This window comes from Pimephales promelas, chromosome 5, assembly GCF_988280905.1.
Source record: "Pimephales promelas chromosome 5, fPimPro1.hap1.1, whole genome shotgun sequence".
In the NCBI taxonomy this organism is placed as follows: Eukaryota; Metazoa; Chordata; class Actinopteri; order Cypriniformes; family Leuciscidae; genus Pimephales; species Pimephales promelas.
The window spans coordinates 36,895,702-36,920,211 of NC_142773.1; the positions used below are offsets into that span (position 1 = coordinate 36,895,702).

A 24,510-nucleotide genomic window follows, 5' to 3' on the forward strand; every position below is an offset into this window, starting at 1 on the left:
ATTTGCTGCCTCACTGACTGAACGGGACAGTTGTTGAATAAGCAGAAAAGTTGTTTTAAATGCAAAGAAATAAAGGAAGCTGATTGAATGTTTTTGATAAGGTAAGATTCATATTACTTTAGTATCAGCCTGTTGTCACGTAAATGCGTCTCCATAGCACGCATTGTGTTTTATTGTGCAATTTATACACGAAAATTAGTTTTTACGTGCATGTGCAGACTGATCTCATGAAGTAGCGTGTGTATAACACGCCAATTCGTATTTCCATTTTTGGCGTGCTATCAAGACGCATAATCGCTTTTCAGCGTGTTTATGAACGCCGTTGACTTAACATTATTACTGTATATATAAATATATGACTTACCTCAACCCCGTCCCTAAACCTAACCGTCACTGGGGTTAATGGCATTTATGACTGTTCCCTTACCATCCTAGGGAAAAAAAAGATTGCTCCCCAGTAGGGTTGGGTATCGAGAATCGAGTATCGATTGGAACCGGGACTAACTTTTCGTTATTCCCGGAATCGTTCAAAAGTTAAAATTTCGATTCCTAGTTTCGATATTCACAGTCTGCCGAGCGGAAGAAGAAACCGCTGAACACCACCAAGGAAGAAGCGTCTACCGGAAGTGTTGGCATAACCACGCGAGTCGAACATGAGTACCTTACGTCGGAGATCCAACGTGTGGCTTTACTTTTCTAAAAATAACGAAATCTCGGCAAAATGCAAAATTTGTGACATATTTTTTACAGAAGGAGTATTTCCTTCAGAATGGATTTTTTTCCTTCAGATAGGCCGTTGGTTAGCAAGGTTAGCTAAACTTTTTTGACCCTGCCTCTTAAAAGAATCGGAATCGAGAATCGTTAGGAACCGGAATCGAAACAAGGAATCGCAATCGGAATCAGAATCATTCAAATTCAAACGATACCCAACCCTACTCCCCAGATGTAGATCTACATTTTGCTTCGTTTCGCGCGGACATTTGACGGCGTGTACAGACATGGGAATCACTCGGAAGTTAATGGCGTAGACATACACGCATACACGTGGATGGCTCAAAATGCGTAGAGATAACACACCACTTGACTCGAAATGTTTACGCAAAAGTCATGATGTCATGTTGCAATATGATACGCAGTTTTCGCATGCATTTGATACTCAGTTCATTTGCGTGTAATATAAACGCACCCCACACCACTACTAAACTTACCCTAACCAACTCATGCGTATATAAGCACGTACTGTAAAAACTCATTTTCGCATATAAATTGCATGATAAACACACTGATTGCTATAGAGACAGAATTTAGTGTGATTGGGTGGAAAGGATTGTCTTATACCGTAGATCATGTAAGCCCTTATTCAAGGAGACACTAATTTCTATCAATTCACTTTCTCCATCTGGTGGCACCCGTTTTTTCTGGAGTGAAGAGTTGGAGTGGAGGAGAGATGCTGGAAAAACTATCATGGAACAGAAGTAAGTTGGCTCTACACTTTAAAAAAAGTTGCTTCCTTACATTTTTAAAGTTCAATTAACTTGGATGTTTAAGTCATTTGAACCTAAATTACATTAAACTGACTTAAAATGATGATAAGTTGAACAACAAAATGAGTTGAATCTTGTATAACTTATACACTCTAAACAATGCTGGGTTGTTTCAACCCAACATTTGGGTCAAATATGGACAAACCCAAATGTTCGATTAAAAATGTAATTACAGTTGAAAGTGAAAGTTTTTAAATTACATTTTTAACCCAACATTTGGGGTTGTCCAAATTTGGGTTGAAATCACCCAGCATTAGAAAATTGCTTAACTGAGTGAAAGCAATGTAATGTTTAGTGTATATATTGTGATGGATTTTTCAATTAATAAAATAGTAAACTCTATATACACCTTCTCTCACGCTGATTGGGTAAATTATCTGAAAGTTTTTCTCCTGACCTTTGTAAAAAAAAACAATTTGTTGTTGCTGCACTTCTTTCTTCCATTTCTTTTAATCCTTTTTTATTGTACTTTAAGCACCATAAATAAGTGACCTTTAGAATGTAATGCTGTATATTTATGCTGTAATATTTCTTAAACTGTTAAAACTTTCAGGCATGCCAGGACAACTTGACATTTAATTTGTTAGCCTATTCTCACCACCTGAGGTATGTGAAAATTGTTCACTTTTGCAGAGTCAACTGATTGCAAGAGCAGGCAATTTATTCTGAACTACTTATGAAGCTTTGATTAAAATTGTGTTACGAATGGGTCATTATTATTCTTACAGGGCACATTGAAAAACTACAGTACAACATTCAGAACCTCCATATATACGACTTGCAATTTTATCTTTAATCTGCAGTAAATTGCATGAAACTGAGCATGAAAATGAGGATGTGGTCTTACTGAAGATTTTTGTGTTTACTGAACCAAGTTTTTTTTTTTTTTTTTTTGCCTGAGAGAGAGCAATCACACAGCCTTCAAATCCAATTTCAAAATGTCCAAGATAAGGTGCCATGGAAATGGAAACTTATCGAAGGATGATGTGGAGCAGACTGTGGGAGTAAATGATGAGTGAGTAAATTAGACAGAGACATCTATAGAGAGTGCAAGGATTAGACCCGTGTATTAGAAGAGTTTCAGAGGGTCACTTTCTTTGGGGGTGAACACTAAAAAGATTTTACTATAGCGATCAGTGAACACCGTCACTGATGTGTGGTGCATCAGTGTCGCCTGTGCTGCAGGGTGTGATAAGCATTGAGTCTCAATGGATAGCAGAATACATTTCAGCCTTGGGTCCAGTAAGAAGTATTTATCCTCTTTATGGTTCTGCATGAATGTGTCTGTGGGTGCATGCTTTTATGTATTGGCCCAGAAGACTGAAAAGCTTGAAACGGTATGATTGAAATAGTCCACCTCTATTAAAGCAAAAAATTGTATGCATTTGCAAGTAATCGGGCGCATTGAGACGGTACAGAAAGTCATACAATTAGCAATTGAAGAGTTGAACTATATTGAACTAACAGAAGTGTCTTTGAAGATGCTTGAGCATGGTCCCTAATTTGTACTTTGTACTTTAGCAGTTTGTACTTTAGCATATTCTCTTCACAAGAATTTAACTTGTAATATCACAAACATTAGGCTTGCAGGTTTGTATCCATAATGAAGTTAATGGAATGGCTGACACAAAAAACTAGGCCTTACCTTTTTAAATGAAGTGCTGGTGTCAATCTTCAATTGAGTGACAATAAGAACTGACATTGTGGATCGACGCGGATCTGAGTTGGCAGTGCAGCAAAGTATGGAAGTCCACTTGTGGTATAGCGTGTTTCACCTGCCTGTTGTTTACTTTGTCCTTCTTACTCGTATATGTTCAGTCTTGGCTGCACATGCACAACCCAGAGCGAAGTATGCAATTCCTCGGCACCCGCTGCTCTAAGCTGTATTTTTCTTCTCTCAGCCAATTTCTGTCCTTTCCTTTTTCCCTCACATCTCCCTCAGTTCGCCGTCTCTCTCTCTCCTTCTCACCCTCCCTCTCTCCTTGTGTTGCCCCACTGAAGCGTGAGGGTAAACCACTTAAATATTCTGGGCAGATTTCACAAAACACACATAAAAACAGCAGCAGGTGACAGCAGCCCTTGCCAACTGGTTTAGAGACTAAAGGAAAAAGTATGAATATGTAAACTGACTATGGATGGGTTTAAATAGCAACAATAGTGATGGTAAGTTGGTAAATCATTTCCATGAATGAGTTCAAAGTGTCAATTTCAATGAAATTATTCAACAATTTATATGCATCATCATTCAAATATGTTTATGGACTAGTGGGACTAAATATATGCAGGTAAATAATATAGTTTTATTATGACTGTGGTGACTTCTTTAGCCATGTTTTTATTTTATAATTAATACAAATATAAGTATTCTTTTAGAAAAAAAGTTGAAATAATACAAATTGTTGACTGTAACAAACAGATATACTATAGATTAACAACCTTGGACAGTTATTTATATAATATATCCACAAGTTTCCGAGGGGCGCTCCTGTAAAAAATAAAGTGGGTGAAACTTTCGGCGAGGCGGCGGAAGTAGCATTCCAATGGTATTTTGTGTGTTATGCCGAGTTCAGACTGCATGATTTTAGCCACGATTTTGGCTCGCCGACAGGTTTTGAGAAATCGCCGACAAATGCCCGAAATCACAGGCAAATCGGCGCTCGTTCACGCGAGTGACAATCACGCAGTGTGAATGAACAAAGACGCGAACTGAGAGAATCACCGACGAGTCGCCGACGCCCGTGAGATATTTGGCATGCTAAATATCTGGACCTGTCGGCGATTCAAAATCCTGCTGTGTGAAAAGTGTTTTGACTGAAAACTACATCGGCGATCACCGGCAGCCAGTGAGAGAGCAAGATACAGAGCAGCAGGGAGTTCGGGGAGGAGTTATAGATCACATATCAACATGATATGGCATTGTTTCAGAAAAAAAAGCTTCTTCTGGGTCTATTTGGACACAATAAATGGAAGAAAAATTAGTAGAAATTTGGCAGGAGCACTCGTGTCTGTTTCACCAGCTGTACCACAACCGGGTCGAAAAAAAAAGTCTCACGTGAGAACTCCGGTCTTGCACGTGTGGTGTCGCGCGTTGTTTCCTTTTTATATCTCACGCGTGTTTGTTGTGAAATGTAGTTTGCCTGCAGCGTGCTAGACAGAGTCTGTCGGCGATTTTTCTAAAGTCATGCAGTGTGAAACCTTCTGTCGCCGATCCATCGTCCAGTGTGAACACAGCAGCGACTGAATGCTGGCCAAGATAGTCATGCAGTGTGAAAAGAGCAGCGACCTGACTACTTTGAAAATCGTGCAGTCTGAAAGAGCCATTAGTTAGCGAAGAGGCTAGCTGTTTTTCAGAGAATTATTTTACTATTTAAAGACGCAAATCTTTATGAGAGATGTCGTTACGGAGCTCAGGGACATCATGTGCTGTTCGCGGTTGTATATATAACCGGACTAAACTAATTCAGTGGCTTAAACGTGATTGTTTTGAACATAAGCTGAAAACGAAATCAGAGTGATCCTGCCAGAGCCCGTCTCTGTTCCTACCAACGACTGTAGTTTCCATCACCTCCCAAAAGACGACGAATCTTCCTGTGTACATTTGTTTAAATTCTTAATATTCTATAAACTCTATCAGCATGTGATTGGCTGTTCGCTACTGATGTTACACCTAAACTCAGGATCAAAGCCTGTGTTGACATACCAAAAATGCCAGTTAATGTATTCTAGTAGCACATTCATTTATAATTTTGAATAAACTCCAATCACAATGACTAAGTGTGTATTTTTTATTTTAATTGTTTGTCAGCTCGCACAACTGTCTTTCACCATGCCTAGATGAGTATTGATTATTAATAATGTTATTATAATACTCCCAATCAACTACTGCGGAGGGTAAAGGTACTGTTATTTCACCCTTTTGAATTTCGTTGAGGTTGTGTTCCCACATCATTAGCTAGTTTGGATCGCTATAACTTGAATGACTGTCAACTGTTGAATGAACGAGTGTCAAGCATGTCAAATCGCGCTTTGTTTACTTCCAACCGGAAGTCGCGCCCACTTTTGACGCAAGGCATCATGGGGCGTAGGAAACTTGTGGATAGTTATAATATATAATATATAGTTATATAATTGCATTAGGTCTGTACTTAAACGGTTTTGTCTGTCTTTAAAGTTTTCATGAAAAATGTATTTCCCAATGAAATACTATAAAAATAGTTTCAGTAATTACTTTTTTTCCATTAAATTAAGTCTGGTAGTTTTGTATCAAATACAATGTGACTTTCATTGATCGAGATCTGGCAACAGTTTCACATTTTACAGCCTGGGCGAGCGATTTTGCGGATCATTCTCCTTGGCAATGGAATCTCCCATATGCCAGCAAACCAATGAGAACCTGGAACAATGATGATGATGCAGAACAACAGAGTGTAGGCGCCAAAGCTGTTGTGGATCCGCTTTCCCTAAATCCCTGAAAAAATTACAGTAGTTTGGCAAATAGATAAATGGCGGACAGTTGGATTGGTATTACCAAACTTTTATTATGTAAGCTTTATGTTACACCTAAAAATCACAAGAGAATTTATAGTGGAATAATAGAGAGTCAATTATCTCCAATGGATTGGGTAGAGCAGCTTATGGACTGTGTACCCCTGTAAAATATTCTTCCTTTTGTTCATTTAGTGAGATTATTTTTTAAGCCAAATTGAAGCCATTTCAGCTCAAACAAAATAATAATGGGATGTACTGAATGTTGCTAAAAAGCTAAAATATATTTTCATAAGACACTTCACCCAGTCCTAGTGCTGCTAAATACATGCGCCAATATCCACAAGGACATATTTATGCTGCACCATCATGAGGTAAATACTCCCTGCCAGCAGACAGGGTGCTGGCATCCCTGTTGTCCATGCAATTTCATTTACGGAGAATCTTTGCCTTGCACACGCCCCGTCCAGTTTTCGACACCCAATAAAAAATGTATTACACAGACCCCAGAGGGGTAGAGAGAGAGAGAGAGGTTGCACTGTGTAGACTAATTCATTAAAAGACAAGAGTTTTATTTAAAGTAGTCATGGTTGGCTAGCATGCTCTTATTTGACTGAGAGGGTAGAGACACAAGATAATGTGCTGTAATGGAATATAAATACATCCGAAATGTGCAACAAATGAAATGTGCGAGTGCATGTGTAGATATCTGAGTGTACGAAAAATGCTGTTATAAAACAACTTGTGTGAAGTTAAGTACAACATAGTGTGTGGTCCAAAAGACACTCAAATCTGATCTTTGAAATATTTTAGCAAATTTTAGGATTGACAAATTTAAAACAAACTAATCAAACAAGTAAATGTGTGACACTGATCATGTAAACTCTTTATACAGATGGTCAAATACAATCCTTGTTTAACAAGGTATTGAATCAAAATCAACTAAAATGTGTGCATTACCAATTGACAAGGCTGTCAATAGATCTGGGAAATGAAAAAAGAAGTGGGCAAGGTTATTAGCCAATGTTGATAATGGCAATTCAGCAATTCAGAGTTACATTTTTGAAACTGTCTCCAGGTGTCTCCAACAAAACATTTTCAACAAGATCACAACAACTCAGAATAACATTTGCTCTGTTATCAACAAAGACATAACACTTCCTGTCTCCAAGGAGTTGGGCCACCAGCAAAATTAAATAGACGAGTATAAAAGCAGCAATTTCTATGTCATGGTGGTGATGGTTATTTTTCATTTCGCTCCCTGGGCACAGTTAAGAGGCTTGGACCCTCTAGGCTGTCTCATAAGGAGTGATATATGAAATGAGGCAGAGTTACACAGCATCCTCCATTAGGGTCAGTTTAAAGATGGTGTAGGGCTTTAGTAAAGAAGTTATCAGCATCTGTAGGCTGCTAGAGTTCACAACATTGTATGTGTTTATAAGGTACCATTGATTTGACTTCTCCACTAAAGCAGAACCATAATGACTGACAATTACCTTATTGGATTTAACTCAGAAAAAGTTGAATGGATCAATACTAGGGATGGGCATGATTAATCGACGATCGATTATTGATCATTAAGAATTTCGCCGATCACGTTAATTTGTTATCGATTATCATTAAAGGTGGAATACCTAACATTTTTGCATTAAAATATCCCAAAATCACAAGGCCAGTGTTATATATTTAGTTAAGTTGATAACTTACAATATTCCAAATGTTTCAAACAATGTTTAAATCGCGAGAAAATTGAGATTTTAACCAAGGAAACGGGGCGTGTGAGCAGGGGTGAGCTGGGAGTCGCCAGTCAATCGCGTCATATCCGCATTACCTCGGTTTCCGCTCGTACTGCGTGTAGTCCTGGACAAATGCGGAAGTTGTAGTTGTGCGTTAGCGTCTATCAAGCAACAAACGTCAGCTTATTTCGCGCATTTGTTATGGAATGGAGCACAATTATTCTTTAGCGAAATCTTGCACTTGGTTCTGTCGACAAAGACAAGTTTCATAAACGCAAACGTCAACGAACGGGTCAACCAAATCCCGTTACAAGTATGGACACAAGTTATGGGAGTTATTGGTGCAACCCAGCTGCCAGACTTGTTCCATGAGCTTGTTGGGCACCCAGTTGATGATGCAGAAAATATAGAAATTACATAATTAATTCATCATCTAATTACACAATTATTATACACACCTGGAGAGCACAAGTTTATAAATAAGTTACTATATTATAGATTTTCGAATATCTTTGTGATATCTGCATATTTATAATCAAGTATAAGATATAAATTGCATTACAGTATTAAAGCATTCACTTCTAAACACATTCCTGTTTGAAGGTCTGACCAATGGACATTGGGGAGGGGGGCTTTGACACTGGCCATGAATGACTGAAGACACTCCATACAAAATCACAGAAGCAACAAGCCACTGTCTACCAGGATATTTCCCTACAGGCCTACGAAGGCTACCTGAGTCTGTCTTGATTGAGTTCAGCATGACGGCCTCACTGTAAAGTAGACATCCTGAAAATATTGCCTTTTCTCTCTTGGGTGAGGGTAGTGCAACTCTTACTTTTCCATTTCAGTCCGGTTATAAAATGTAATCTGAGAATTAGACTTTCTCATTAATTCAAAATATGGACTGCTCCTGACTGGTATAGATGTAGACAACTTCAAAAAAACATTAGAGATGCACCGATTGACTGGCCAGGGACCGGAATCAGATGGTTTTCCGCATGCTCTGCCCAGACCGGTGACCGGCCGGTCAATGTCACGTAGGGGTGGAGCGGTACATGTATTCGTATTGAACCGAAACGGTATACGTGTGTCATGGTTCGGCGCATGAATATATACACTGATTGATAATATCGCTATAAAAATAAATAAAACTTGCGTTCAAATTAATTAATGCAATGTGGAACTGCTTTTAGAAACACGGGTACTTTAGGGACACATATTTATGCAGTTTTTTGTCAGGTCGACGACGGTCCATTGAGTGAGTCAGATAAAGCAGCATTAAGGACGAGAAAAAAGGTACGAAAGCTGTCACTGGGGCTGTACCTTTTCAAAAGGTACACTTTTGTCAATTTTTGGTACTAATTTGAACGTTTTATGTGCTAATATATATATTTTATGTGCTAATATGCACATTTTTGGTGCTAATATTTACATTTTAGGTGCTAATATGTACATTTCAGGTACTAATATGTACATTTTAAGTGTTAATATGTCCATTTTAGGTGTTAACATGTACATTTTATGTGCTAATATATACATTTTATGTGCTAATACGTACATTTCAGGTGCTAATATGTACATTTCAGGTACTAATATGTACATTTTAAGTGTTAATATGTTCATTTTAGGTGCTAATATGTACCATTAAGGTACCAATATGCACCCTTAAGGTACAAAAGTGTACCTTTTGAAAAGGTACAGCCCCAGTGACAGCTTTTGTACCTTTTTTTCTGGGAGTGTATGGCGAGTGGTGGATATCCCAACGTCTCCTGGTCTTCGCTTCTGAGTTCCTTCAGCATACAGCATGTATCTATCTTCCCACTACCTCTGTACAGCGAGCATTGGTCTCTCAGCGGACAGCATGTATCTACCTTTTTCATATTTCTGTCCAGCAAGTATTGGTCTCTCAGCAGACTCGACACATATCTATCTTTCCTGCCCAGCCAGCGTTTTCAAATAAACCTGCTGCAGTCATTATTGTCCATCAAACAACAAAAGACAAAAGATAGAATCCCTCACTGCTCTTGAATGAATAAACTGTATTTTTTTATGGATTAGTCTATATTTAATGTATATTTTACATTTGATTACTATATTCAATTTCTGTTGTAGGATACTAATTAGAGCGTGAAGTTAGATTATGGTGGCTATTGCCCTCAATACTGGGTATTTCCTAACCACAAATTTGCCATTCTTTACAATATAAACAAAAAACTATAAATCAAAACAATCTAACTGAAAAATATGGTAAATTCTCTATTAGGCTATTCATATTTATATAAATATCTTCAATTAGTTTATTTTGATAGGCCCCTCATTATGTGTGTTTTAATTTATACACCAACTAAAACATAAATAACTGTATAGCACATATTTATGCAACATGTCTAGATGATATTATATTATGATATTTAGCTATCTAGAAGCCAATGTCTTGTTTTTCTTGTGAGAAAATTCTAGACTTTATAACTATTTTTGTTCATATAATTGCATTACTTTTTCCATCCTGATCTTGTGAATTTCTAAAAAGTGTTGTGTATTTCAGATCGAGATTTTTCACAGTTTCAGTTTCATGCTGCAAATCAGTCGATGCGAATAGGATCCATTTATTTAGCTTTAATAAAAAAATAAAAAAAAATTTAAAGAAATTTAAAACAGATTTTTTCGTTGATTTAATTTTCAATCTGCATTGAAAAAAGTGCAGTCCCAGGTTTTTTGTTGTTGTTGTTGTTGTTAAATACAATATGTGTATGTGGTTGTTTCTTGTTTCTCGTTCCCCTTTTATATACAAATGCATGCTCTTATAAATCTGGCCTTGATTTTGTATGTTATTTTTTTCTAAAATATGTCATAAAAGGTCTATTGAAATACCATACTATTGAAATGACTCAGGATGAGCTATTGGCAGCTCAAAGGCAGCCATAGAAGGATAAGATAAGAGCTCATTTACACTGACTGTCAATTTGAGACTCAGCTTCTAGCACCATGAAAGAGAAACACAACTGAATCATCCATTTAACAAAAGCAGCTGAGCAGAACATAGAACTTTAGTTTCCCTGTAAACTCAGAGGTAATCCTTCACTTTAGGGATGAAGCTTATTATTTAGATTAAGTTGTAATATTTTTGACACTGTTTGGGGGAATAAATGCTGCTGCATTGTTAAAAAGAGTTTTACACTCAACTCAAAATGCTACTGAATTTCAATCATAAAGTGTTGGGTATAATAACTGCAATGTTAGGAATGGAGGAACATGAGAATGCCTGTTAAACATGCAAATATAAATCTCTATGCATCCATCTTCTTTATGTTGGTTATGATAAAAACGTGACACAAGGCCAAAACCATTCAATTATCATGGTAATTAAACAATTAACCTGCAGGATGAGGTGATTATAAATAACAACACAATAACAAAACTAAAGAAGGAAAATAGTTTCAACAATTTTTGTCTGTGTGTGTGTGTGAGTGTGCGTGCGTGTGTCTGGTCAAATTACCCGTTTGTGTTGTTCAAACGAATAAGACCTTGGAAGGATTTGAGCTTGAAAGTGCTGTCATTACATCCAATATTATAATTACTCCTTTGCCTTAAATAAAAACTGGACATAAGACAGGGGAGTGGGATCAAGAAATTACCCAGGGTTCCAACAGAGATGCACTGCCCGCCAGGCGAAAGTTTTATTTCTAAAGAGCTAAATAATTACAACGTTTCTTTTAACACAACAAATCAAGACAAGTCTGGAATGGTTCAAATTTACTGTGGGTCAAATGTGATATCACACAGCCAAAATTATATGTCTAATGTGTAATATCTATCCAAGGTAACACAAACCCAGCACTAATTAATGTTGTGCCTCATCTAATTATGGGCTAGCAACTGCAAAAATAGCATATAAACTGGTAGAGAAACAACTCTATCAGAACTAGTCCAGAGGACTATACATCTGTACTACTTGAAGAGAGAAATAAAAATCTAAAAGACTCAGCATTATCTAGATTGGTGAATAAAAGTAAATGATGGCAGCTAACCTTTCTATCTGGTGTAAATTGTAGAGAGCAGTGACAGGCACTGGATGAATGGCATCATAAATGAACCACATCAGCTCAGGGAGACAGATGGCACATAAAAATAACAGAATCCTGCACTGGATAGACTTCAGCCCGGTTAATAGAGTCCACTGAGTGGAGAGAAGAGAGCAGCAGACATGACACATTGGAGTTTGATTGAAGAAAGGTTTTGGAGTTTAGCATGTATTAAGGCTGCCTCGTGATAGATTTCACAGAAAGCACTGATTCCATTAAGTTTCCCTTTTTAACACTGTTAAAAGTGTTGAAATGGTACAGACTCCAAAACGAGGGACAAATCTTCCCACTGTGAGAGGTGGAAGATCTGAACTGCAGCTAAATTCATTTATTTGGTCTGTTCTTCTGTCATGCAAGTATACAGCAAAAATGTATGCTTGGGCAAAAAAGAGTACAGTCAAAAGCTATTGGCCGACAAAAAGACAAGATATTATTTAGTTTGCCATAAATGTCTATATCAATCATTTTTTTAAAAAAAGAGATCGCAGTTAAGAGATCATGAACATGAACAAAACCATTTTAAGACAAACATGAAGAAAAAAGTTACTGTTTGTAATCATCATGGTGGATTGCGCTCCACCTGAAAAATAAAGGTTTACAATACAAACATTTTGTGTTAAAGAGCCCCTATCATAGCATTTGAAATGTTCCTATTTTTGTTTGTCCCAAAAACAGTTTAACATGCATGCAAGGATAAAAAACACTTTATTTGTCTTATAATATGCACTGTAAAAAATGATTTTTTGGTTAAGTAAATACTAGTGAAAAAACCCAATGTAATTTACTTGAAAAAGTTAGTTCAGGCAAGAATTTAAAAAACTAAGTAAATTCCATATCAGTGCTTATTTCAAGCGAGTATAAATGAAAGTGTAATATCAACTCAATAAAATTAAGTAAAAATTACTCAACTTTTCTGATACTGGGGTTCCCATCATGCACTGGACCTTGAATAATTAATGAGGTTCATTTTTCACTGGTTTCCAGCTGTATTTACACTGTTTTATCATTGATTTTTGTTTTCAGTATTAGTAAATTGCCATTTTGTGACATTTCGAGTAAATTTTTTGCTTAAAACGACACATTCAAACACAAAAACGATCCATCAAATGTTACCACCATTGTGTATTGTCTACCAAGTATTGAGGTGTTTGCATTCACATAAGGCTTAAAGTCTGACATGATGTACTGTATATATAAATAACTTAGATGATCTAAGTAAAGAACATACTATAAATTACTAATAAAATTCAAGATAATTGTTTTAGTGAAGTGTAATACAAAGGCAAAGGAAATCGGTATTAACCAACCTTTTACAAGCCGAGTTAAAATTACTTATTTTTTGTAAAGTTTACTTATAGGCACTCTATGCAAGATCTGTACCTTAATATAACAGCTTCAAAGTCGTTTTGGTGGTTAACAAAGTCATAGTAGGGCGAATCATCCTGGTAGGAAAGCTTGGGGGGGACGCCGCCGGAAAAACCAGCCATGCAAGTTTGAGAGTGGCGCCCCTGACACAGCGCGTGAGAATCACGAAATGGTTTACGGCAACGACGTCACACGCATCAACAACATCATACTGTATGAAGCTACTTTCGAAACAGGGAAAGAGAATCGGACCGTGCTAGAAACCGGACAAGAGTCCACTCGGTCGGGCTTTCACTCGTTGGCGCGAGCTTAAAAGCTGCACTGGATTGTAACTGCGACGCTGACCTGGCGATCTTGTTGATGGACTTGTAAGTAAATCTCTTATTTATAAACTTGTTTGTATTTGTATACTAGTTGCTTCTATATTGTATGTTGCTGCACTGGCTTGTGGTATGTAATTTTTTACGGTGCTGTTCATTCATCCGTTGTTGATAATAAGACCAGTTCAATAATTCTCACATGTCTATAGCTTTCGATTACCAGAGCTTTAAGCAGACTTCCTAAAAACAGTCGTTTCTCTTAGTCTTGTTGTTTTTTCCGTTATGTTTTATTGCCGAGCTTGCCACAAGAGCTAGTTTGCCAGCTGAACTCAGGTGTTGTGATGTGTATTTATCACGTATCTTTAGTCCTGTGTCTGGTTCGGATTTCTTATGACGTGTGTAAGTTACTGTTATATCAAGTTTATCTGACTAACAGTACACTTCCCGACTGTAACTTCAAATTGTGTTGATTATGAATCAATCAAATCTTGACGCTGTTGATGTCGATTCTTGCGATTACCATGAGGACATAGTCAATATCTCACATAATTATTAGGACATATATAAGCCTAGAGGTTGTAAATAATTGAACACAATTTGCTATTATGATAAATTGTAATCATGTCTAAATCATAACGTCCAATGTTATGAAATAATGCGACGTACATTTAACTTGATTGATGTCATCTGACATTTTGTAATTTTAACATTACAATCAAAAAACATGAATGAAATTATACAGTAGCCTATACACTATAGGCTATTTACTTCTGATTTTGCAGAAATCATGTAAAAACGCTATAAGCCAGCAAACGCGATAGGCAACTTTATTATTAAAAAGCAGTCTAGCACTTGACAGTAGTTCAGTAGATATGCAGTAACAGGGGAATAACGGTTATTTACGACAGTGCAAGTACACCACAGCGGCTCTAGAGGTCACTGTTTTACAAAAAAACCAGAGAGTGCATAGTGTGCCTTTAATTCCACATTCCAAGTAAATTTAACTTAAAGATTTCTAATTAAAGCTGCTGATAAATATGTTTAGGTTTTTACTTGGCAAATCTTTGTAAATTTACTAGCATTTTCTGAGTGAGATTTTTCAGGTTTTTTCCTACTCCAAATTTTTTACAGTGTGCATTTATTTTTAACTGATTTGCTCACCGACTCCCAAATGATTCGTACAACGACTCATTTTTCCAAACCACTCCTTTCCCTGACAGGTTGGTTTACACTTCCGTCTGCGCGCGCAGTAACTGGGCGTGGCCAGTATGTATCTACGTCACTACTGCCATGTCCACACTAATACGTTTTCGTTTGAAAACGTATATTTTTCTCTCCGTTTTGGCCTTCCGTCCACACTGAGACGCCGTTTTAAGTCAACAAAAACGTATCGTTTGGAAAACGCTCTCCAAAGTGGATAAATTTGAAAACGCCGTTTTCGCGTTGTAGTGTGGACAGTGAAACCGGAGGTATTTCAAAACGATGACGTAAGTTTAGTCATGTGATCCATGTAGTACCAATAGATATTCATGTTTATCGGTATTGTGCCTGTTATGTGTTATTCATTTTTACACTATTGCTAAAATATGTTACTTTCTATGTTACTTAATGTGCTATTCTTCATAGCACAGTACTGCAAAGATGACAGATAATGTAGTCTACTCACAGTCACATTTGCTGTCGTGCGGCAAAACAGGAGAGCAGTTGCGTTTTAGACCAAACGGTGACTGAATGCGTCCTGGACGCATCCGTGATGGTAAGATATTTTGCTAAATAAAATTATCCTGTTCTTGTGCGATGACATTATTATTTATTTTCCCATCTGTATCATCTCAGTGAGCTTTTGTGAAGTTTCACGCATGCGCAGTAAAGTGAATTTAGAAGTTTCTCATCCACACTGAAACATTGGAAAACGCCTGAAAACGCTAGTGTGGACGGAGAGCGTTTTTAACGAAAACCCCGTTTTCAAATGTATCCGGATTAATGTGGACGTAGCCTAAGAACCACTCGTTTCAAAAACAATTCATTTCATAGACTCAGAGTCGACTCTCACTTTTGAAAGACAATAACTTTATATACGGTGCACTTTCAGATATAAATCTTTGCAGGATGTTTTCATTCCCTTAGAGCTATATTCCACACCATATGAACAGTCATTTTCAAAAATCCAAGATAGGGGCTCTTTAAATGCTTTGAAGTGTTCTCAATCGCAGGTGGATTTTGTATATTTCAAATTAGCAAAGAAATTTCCTGTCTAGGCGCAATGTTTTTTTCCTTCCAGAAGAGGGAGAAGGAAGCATTTTTTTCAGCAAAGGAAGCTCATCCAAACTCTCTGTCACAAATCAGTCGTTCTGCTGCAGCACTCTGAGTGAGTTATAACATAGCCTGCTCCTGCAGGAGAGCACAATGGGTTCTCTCTATACTGTGGCAATATATATTCCAAACAGTGTCATGATTTAAATGCATCCAAAAATACTTTACAGCTCTTAGGAGCCGGGTCATTAAAGAGAAATGCTCGCCAAATAAGGGATAAAACATTAGGGGACCTTAAAAGAACAGGTTCAATGCTTCTTTGAAAACTCAATTAAGGCATGATAAAATTACAAACAAAACCTAAATGCTAAATATTTGACCAAAATACAACAATCTAGATTTAAAAAAACAGACGGTTAAAAGTGAACCTACAAAAGTGTCATTTTTATTCAATTTCAAGCTGAATAGTTTGTTAATCAAACATATGATGTAACTATAAGAAAGAATCCTACATATTGCTCCATTGAGACAAGTGAAGCCCATTTTTAGCGATTTTTTTAGCACTTTCGTTTCTGACGCGCAGACTCAAACCGACTCAAACAGAGCTTGACGGCGTAGAAGTGACGTCAGCAACCCGTCTGTCTTCTAGTGGATGTGGCATGAGAAATCTGAATCATTCCCTTCCGAAACATGTAGAGCTAGGGGCAGGAGAAACTTTTGCTCGGTATTCTGATTAATTATTTTGTCATTTTGCCTCCACGTTTCCCCGATTGCCCGCGAGCTTCTCCTCCTGTTCATACGGTAATTTCTCTACTGTGCGACAGAGAGTCACGTGGATATGATGCAATCGTTAGCCTACTTTTACAAAAAACTGCTTCTACGGGGCCATATCATAAGCTACAAGGTAATGGAGCATTTTATACATTGTCGTGTTTCTTTAGAAATAAATGATGGACAAATGGGGTCTTTAAACGCCTCAGATGTAAAGTTATTCGCTATCAAATAGACGCCAAAATGAATGGGAGTCAATGGGAATGCTAACGCAAGTGAAGTTCTGCTACAACATGGCAGCTCCCGCGAGGCTTCAACTGCCGGTCGATGGATTACCCCTTTGGTTTAACTGTTGACAAGTTGTGCAAAGAGAGACTGCACGACATTTTCATGGACAAATATTCCAAACGACTCCTTTCATATCATATCCAACATTGTAAAAGTAAAAGCCAAAATCAATTTTAACATACCTCACTGGGTATCAAGGGTCCATGTCCTTTTTCCTTTGATGGGAAAAATCAGAGATTGGCTCAGTAATTCTTGTAACTTTCACATTTTAAAACTTTAATCTGTAAAGATCTTGACACCACACAAAACAAGACCTACTAACAAGAACTACTGGACAGTGCTCTGATAGCACAAAAAAAATACACATCCTGCCAGCAGAGGGCGCAATTTGTTTAGTTTGCAGCTTCCCCAGACTCAGTACTCTCTAAAAGATGTCCAGAATGGCATTGCACCAGTCCACGACAAAAAAGTCATGATTACCCTTTCCATTAAACACATAGCGGTAATCTCTAGCAACCTTTTTTACTCTTCTTTTTAGACTCCCATTAAAACACAGAGAAGAAACATGCGTATATCTTCCAAACTTGAAGACATCTGCTTCACAGACACAAACATTGAAATGAATAACACCCCCGGTGCCTCAGCTTTGCTTTTCCTGTTCATATCCAGTGAAAACAATTATTATACTGAACTGGTAATAAAAAAAGAAAAAAAGATACTTCAGTGAATTCTGGCTGATGTTTTCTCCAGTCAGTTGCATCTTCATGAGCGATGAACTAAATATAATTTTATATGGGTCAGGATATTGGCAATTCGCTGCTGTGATGTGATGTCACAAAACCCTAAAACTTTGTAAGACAGAGCCCCAGAGGTGTTTGCAGAAAACAGCGGCACGACAAAATAAGAAAAAATCTGCACAGAAATATTAAGACAATAACTCAAACTCTGATGATGAGGATAGGAATAACTGGGGGGTATAAGCAGCCTAACACTTGATTCAAACTGAGCAGCATCTTTGAATACCTTTTGGACTAAAAGAGACCAAAGTTAAAAAATGACTGGAAGGAAGAAGAATGGAAAAGTAGAGGATGAGGAGACTAGAGAAACCCTGTCCAGTGAAGCTACGGATTTGTTGACAGAATCCTATATGGATGTTTTAAGCCTGGATGTTGTGGTGCATTGAGCCTAGTTCGGATATATTAATAGACTGTATTATGCTCATTCAGTAACTACTTCACTTCAATCTTTACAATGTTTTTTTGAAACTCTTACTATCGTCTGTAAACAGATAGTAAAGTTGTCTTGAGATTTATATCTGCTGGCTTTGAGATAATTAGCACCATTGTGCTTTGCTACACACTGATATTTGCTTATCAAAGTCAGGTATAGTACAGGGTCAGACAATTGACTCTTCAATATGAAGGCATCTGTATCACTGTATAAAACTATATTGAACAAAAAGGTACCAAACGTATGGACATTCAACATTTAGTCTTCCACTGAATTTATTGAACATTTCAAACTTCCATGTATCCAATTTAATATTCACCTTTTAATGTTCCTCATTTAATGTTGCCTCAAACCTCAACAAAGAACAATCCTCCAAAGGGAGCTTTTGGAGTGGGACAGACTGCTTGGCTTTTGACAGTCCTGAGGTGATTTTGACTTTCACTTTATAAATCCCATCAAGTTCACACAATTTCCCTGTCCTCTGAAACTATGTCAAATTAAGTGTAGTAAAAAAATAAAAAAATAAAAATAAAAAAATAAAAAAAACCTAAGGGAAACCTAACACCTGATCTTCTTCTCAATCTCACATTGGCTAGCCAAGGTCGTTATCCTCATCACCATTTATTGTTTAAAGAAAGGGCATAGGCTATTCAATACAAAGCGATTGATTTATGGATATTGAAGCTGCTTCAAACGCTAAATGAGAATTGTGTTCACCAGATTTTCAATTATGTCACACATATACAACAATGCACATAAAGGGAGAATGAAACAGAGGGAATTGGTCTTATTTGTTTTAATATATGTTTTGAAACATAGTTGGAAGAAATCGACAGCTTACCTTATCCCCACTGGTTGAACCTCTCCGGTAATTCCCTACACCAGCAGACGAGTTCATCCCTCAAAACAGTGTGTCTAAGACAGAAAAAGAGGATCCATGGAATTATTATTTTTTTTTTTTTAAAGCTTAGGATGTGAAAAAAAGAGAAAAAAATCTCCATGTTCATACCATAAGTCTCGTTTTCCGAGGAAGTTCAATGAAATGTTAATCAGCTGGTGTTGGCGTAAGTGAGTGTTTGTTCCCGCGTTGTTTTCTGAGGTAAAAATGCTCAGTTGGCTGTCAACATCTGATGCAGGTGTTGGTGTTGAGACAGTTTCCCGCCGGCGGGAGTGAGTGACCCTCTCTCACAACTGCTCGCGTGACGTACCTGCGGGAGATGTGACAGCTGACAGCGCGCCGTGTTGAGACTGAGACCCGCGATTTCCTGTTGAAACGCTGGAATAGCTGAAAGAAGCCGGTGCACCGCCTACCGCAAATTCCTCAGAGCATGTTTGTTTATAGATTAGAATATTAAGTCTGCGCAGTGCGCACTTGAATGAATTTATCTCAAAATTAAAATCAGTTTGATCTAAGGCTTATGCTTGCTTTAAATTAGTAACGAGTTTCTACTATTAGTTAACACAAAGAAGTAAAAATTAGGAAATTTTGATTTACCCTATGTAACATTTGGTCATTACATAATCGTCGATAATTGGCTAAAATAGGCTATACAGTGTTGATGACTTTACTCAAATTTAAATAATAAATAATGTGTAGTGTAGCCTAGTGATATAGATGCTGATGCTGATGAAATTGATCTCCATGAAACTAAAATAAAACAGTTTAATGGAAAAAGATTCTAGTTTTATGACAAGTTGTCAAATCGAACAACTCCCACCACCTAGGCTACTACAGCCTGTATGGTATTATTCTAGATTTTAGAATTTTGATTATTTTTCATATTGGCTATCCATTGACCAGTCAAATGATCTAGCCTACATATTAAAGTCAACATTCTTAAATTAAGGTACATTTATTGAGAAGATATTATACATTTTTGTATTTTGAAAAAAAAAAATGTATCAAAATTGTGTTTGTTTTATACAAAATGGGTAAGAAAAATAACCTAATTTTCCTTTTGAATTAAGTTTATTTTTCCTACCATAGACCGTTTTTTTATCTTGTTTTTTTTAATTGGTCTTCTGCTCTCCAATTAGTAGTGTTCCATCAGTTTAATTAGAAGTACTAAAAAACAAATTTCCATTGAATTTACTCATTATGTGAAGCATGTCGTAAATTATGGAGACTCACGGGGGGAGGGGGTATTCTGCAGTGGGTTAGTTGAGCGTAGCCTACACTGTAAGTAGGGCAAACTCTTTTTTAATTTTGCTTATTTCAAAGAAAAGTGATGATAGAGATTTAATTTCATTGTGGTCATGATTTCAGACTAATTGCAGCTCAAGTGGTTAATATGTTCAGTTGGAAATATGTTTATAATATTAAAGTGATCTTACAAAATATCAAAATGTGTTTGGGAAATTCAGCCAAAACTTACAGTTTCCACGTTCACTTCAATCCATTGAGAAATGATTCAGCTCTTATATAGCTTCTCTTCACTGGTGAAAAAATGATTTGTCATACTGATAGCCTAGCGCACACCTCTCATGAGCTAAGCAGCAGACCTTAGTCCAGCATTCATCAAAAAAACAAGTCAGAAGTGTGAACCAGAGGGCCTACTAAATCAAAATGTTGATGCAGCCTGTGTTGCTAACAGACACACTGTTGTTGTCTTGATCATTTGTGAAGGTTTGATGATGTTAACTTGAAGGTCAGCTAAATTGCAGGAGTCCACAAACTGTGCAGCATAATCAGCAGGTATCTCAATCTGAAGTTCATCTGGCCATCCAGTGTTGTGCTTGAACGCGTTCGAACGATAGTTCATGAACTCGTTCATATTTTGGGCGAACGTCACTGTGAATGCTCGCTCTCGATGCAACCACTCGGTGAGTTGCACAGTTTTGAAAATGAACGTTAAGGGTTGTTTTATGGACATCTTTGTGCATGCCCATAGACAGCCAGTCTAAAATAGTAAAAAAGTCGAGACAGGACCCATTGTCAAAATTTCTAAGTCCACCACTCTATTTCATTCAAAACAAACTAAAAAATAGACGGTGTTAAATACCGGAATTATCCTTTCGGTCAATTATGGGGTGCCAGAATTCTATAGAGACTTCGAGGCGAAAACACACGTAACAAGCGTATTATGTAGCAACAACAAAAAAAAAACACCCAATCTGACAGCATCAGCCACCAGTGTCGCACCGCCCCATATGCGTCATCAAAACAAAAAACTTTCCCCGCCGATAAAATAATTGCTGTAGTGGTTGTATGGGTTGTGGCAATAATTAGCAGCAACACAAAGAACTATGAATTATTTCTTTTTTTTTTTCTTTTTTTTTTGGAACCGTGCACTTAGTTCAAAATTGTGAAGTATAGCCTATGAACTAAACTAGTTCATTTTAAAATGTGTGAACTGAACTTTGAACTACTCAGGAAAGTTTTATATCTATTTTTATATCTTAAGTTTTATATATATTTTTAAATTACATTGAGACATTCTTTTGCATTCAGTTGTGATCCATAGTTTTCAGGCAGGCCTGAGTAGTTTCCTGGAGGGCCACTTACTGTTCTGCAGAGTTTAGCTTCAATACGAATCTCACACACTTGAAAAAGCTAATCAATGTCTTCAGGATTAGGTGACTTCTTAATAAGGGTTTGAGAGATAGTCGGCCTCCAGGACTAAAGATGCCCATCCCTGGTCCAGGTGGAAACATCTGATGATCCAATCAAAAATGGTCAGGTGGGACAGTTACATGCATCTCAATTTGTGACCACTTGATTTTTGAAGGAAAGGGCTCTGGTTTCATGGCTTTATATATCATTCCAAATGAGAATAATTATAAAGTATGCTTCTCTTACATTCACCTTCAGTGTCAATCCAATGGCTGTAAACATTCTCCATACTGACTGCTGGGAATCCTCTACTGCCAACCTCAACTGGGAACAGACATACATGCCATCCTTTCTCCCAGCATTGTTGTGAGAGATCTTGGTATTTGGCACTATTTCTTTCTGAGGCTTCATCACAACCTTCTTCCCACTTTATTGTAAGTTCAATCAAGATAATCTTCTTCCTCTCCTTAGACCACAAAACTACATCTGGGTTAAGGTTGTCTGAACAACGTGGGGGAACTGTAGCCTACCTCCCGAGTCTATCTAGGTTATTTGTTGTTCTTGATGAGGTTGATGGCTTTTCTCAGTCCATCACAAACTTGATCAATGTTGTTGGTTTCCCAAGTGTTTGCAGTTTCTTTCGTCTCTCCTTCTCCAGAGCATTAGCAAGCATCATTAGGACCTTATGTTAGCACCGTAAGTGCTGTTTTTTCAACCCACCATGGTGCCACTCTCCCCTCTCCACAAAGCTTGCATTGTAGGTACGCTCTCATACCTGACTTATGCAAGTTTATTGGAGTCGGGAGTGTGTCATATTCTGATAGCAGCAGGAAGCATATACATAAAAGCTCCAACTTCCATAGATCTGTCCATGTGATCTTCCTCTTGGGAAGGCTCCATTTGGTCCAGGCCCCCTGGGATGTCTTGTTCTTTGTCCTTCCTCCTCCCGTACTTCCTCCTGGATCATGGCTCTCCTCTCTTTGGTGTCTGCCTTTCCCCATTGTTGAAAATGGGAAGTTAGACCCTTTCTCCCTGTGCATGGCATTCTGATGATGTCACTCACGTAGCCTCAGCATACAACAGATATATCAGCGGCACACTTGCGTCCTGATCTTGTAATAATGCCTGTATTTTTTACATGCTCATCCTGGTTGTCTCTGTATATCATTACAATTCTACATTTTGCCACCTTAAATCCTCCACCACAGATGAAAGAGGGAGATGTAGCTGTCCTGATCTTATATCTGTTCCTGTCCTGATCTAGAAGCGTACTGAAGTGAAACTTGGAGTAATTCCTTCAGAGTTCTTGTTGATCTTCCTCTCCACTCCTTCCACACTTGTCATAGGGACTTCATACACTGTCAACAGCCACATGCTCGGGAGCAGTCCACGTTGGCAGAGCCATGCTTAGAATTTCCCGGGAAGTCCTGATTTATCGATCATGCTTTGCCTGCTTTTCAGTGCTATTCATATTGTTCCTATCTGAGAGTGAGTCATTGAACAAACCACTTTCCATGGCACTTAATTGGATTCTCCTTTATTGATGGAATATACTCACCCTGCACTTACAGCTTAAACCTGTTTGTTATTTTGCTTTTCTTTGGCTTAAACTTCATTTTGGGCCACATTGCCATGTGGTCAAGCACTGTTAACACCCACCTTGCCTCCACAAGTGTTGTGGTCGTCACAGTAAGATCGTCCATGAGCCCTCTTATTGGGAGTTGACGAATATCTGATTCCATTCTTGGTCCTCGGGTTAATAAGTTACTGCGTGTCGATAAAGTTATAAAAACAAACTTCCAAATCAGAATTTTACTGCATACATGCCATTTCAAATAGAATACTCATAGTTGCACTATAAAAATAAAGGTTCGCTCCCCTGATTTTTACGAATGGGGATCGCTTGCGAGAGCCTATCTACTTCGAGTGAAATAAAACGAGCCAAAGCACAATGGCATGCGATAATAGCACCAGCTGCTGTGCATCGCGACGCAAGCATATAACAAGATCCAGGTGCGTTTGCATCTTTGTCTTTCACTGAATGCTGTTCCTGTCTCCTGCAAGAGTTCTTCACAGTGTTTATCAAGTTTCTGTGAGGAAGCCTCTGTGTGTAGTGTTGGTGTGATGGCACGAACAGCGGTGGTCGCGATCTCTCCGTGTTAACAGTTGAGAGCAAAAACATCTGTTTTCACAGCTTTGTTGGTTTGGTGGGCGTGACACTGAGAGCGAGTACTCACACAGGATTGCACTATCCCCTTGTGTGTTTCAACACCTCAGAGCACTTCCAAAAGAGCTGACGCGATCTGTCTGCGTCTTTTTCAAGATGTCATTCAGATGTTTCTGGACGCGGTCAACTCCGGCTGACGGCCATGATCGCTGTATCACGTGCTTGGGCTATGGCACGCTGAAAAGGCACTCATGGATGACTCATGTTCTCATTGCGGGAACATGACCTCTCGCAAGCGATCCCCATTTGTCAGAATCACTTCTGACTCACGTCTCCGTTCCTCGGGGAACGAGGGTTACCATACGTAACCGAGACGTTATTGGCATCTATGGTCCAAAGAAGAAGCTTTAACATCCATGGAACTTCTTTGCCAAAAGTTTCTTTGTAGTGAAGGGTTCTTCGGATTATTAAAAAGTGCTTCTTTTAAGAACTGTTCACTTAAAGATTTTTAAGGGAGCCCAAAATGTTTTTTAAGAGGGAATTTTTGTTGAACTCTTGTATTAACTTCAAGATAATGCTTCATATGATTTATGTCCGGGCAAACCACAGATGCTCTGTGAAGTCTTTTGTATTATGTAGATGTTTTTTTTTTCCAATTTTTCAATTTCATTTTCTGTCAAAGTCGCACAAAAATGTATTCTTATTGTGTTATA

General features: G+C 37.8%; 1 protein-coding gene across 2 annotated transcripts in view; it reads right to left on the reverse strand.

Annotated features, from left to right (window-relative positions):
* Window positions 1–19,191, reverse strand: part of dpp6b (dipeptidyl peptidase like 6b) — a 138,532-nt gene extending 119,341 nt beyond the window's left edge. The window contains exons 1-2 of one of the 2 annotated variants that reach the window (XM_089131416.1): window positions 19,087–19,191; window positions 18,919–18,992 (exon numbers count right to left, since the gene is read on the reverse strand). In XM_089131416.1, the coding sequence (XP_088987542.1) occupies window positions 18,919–18,975 (57 nt within the window). In that variant the 5' untranslated portion in view covers window positions 18,976–18,992; window positions 19,087–19,191. Of the gene's footprint in view, window positions 1–3,189; window positions 3,262–18,918; window positions 18,993–19,086 lie in introns of those variants that run through there. The other variant, XM_089131417.1, reaches the window with a different exon arrangement.
* Between the last annotated feature and the right edge of the window lie 5,319 nt (window positions 19,192–24,510).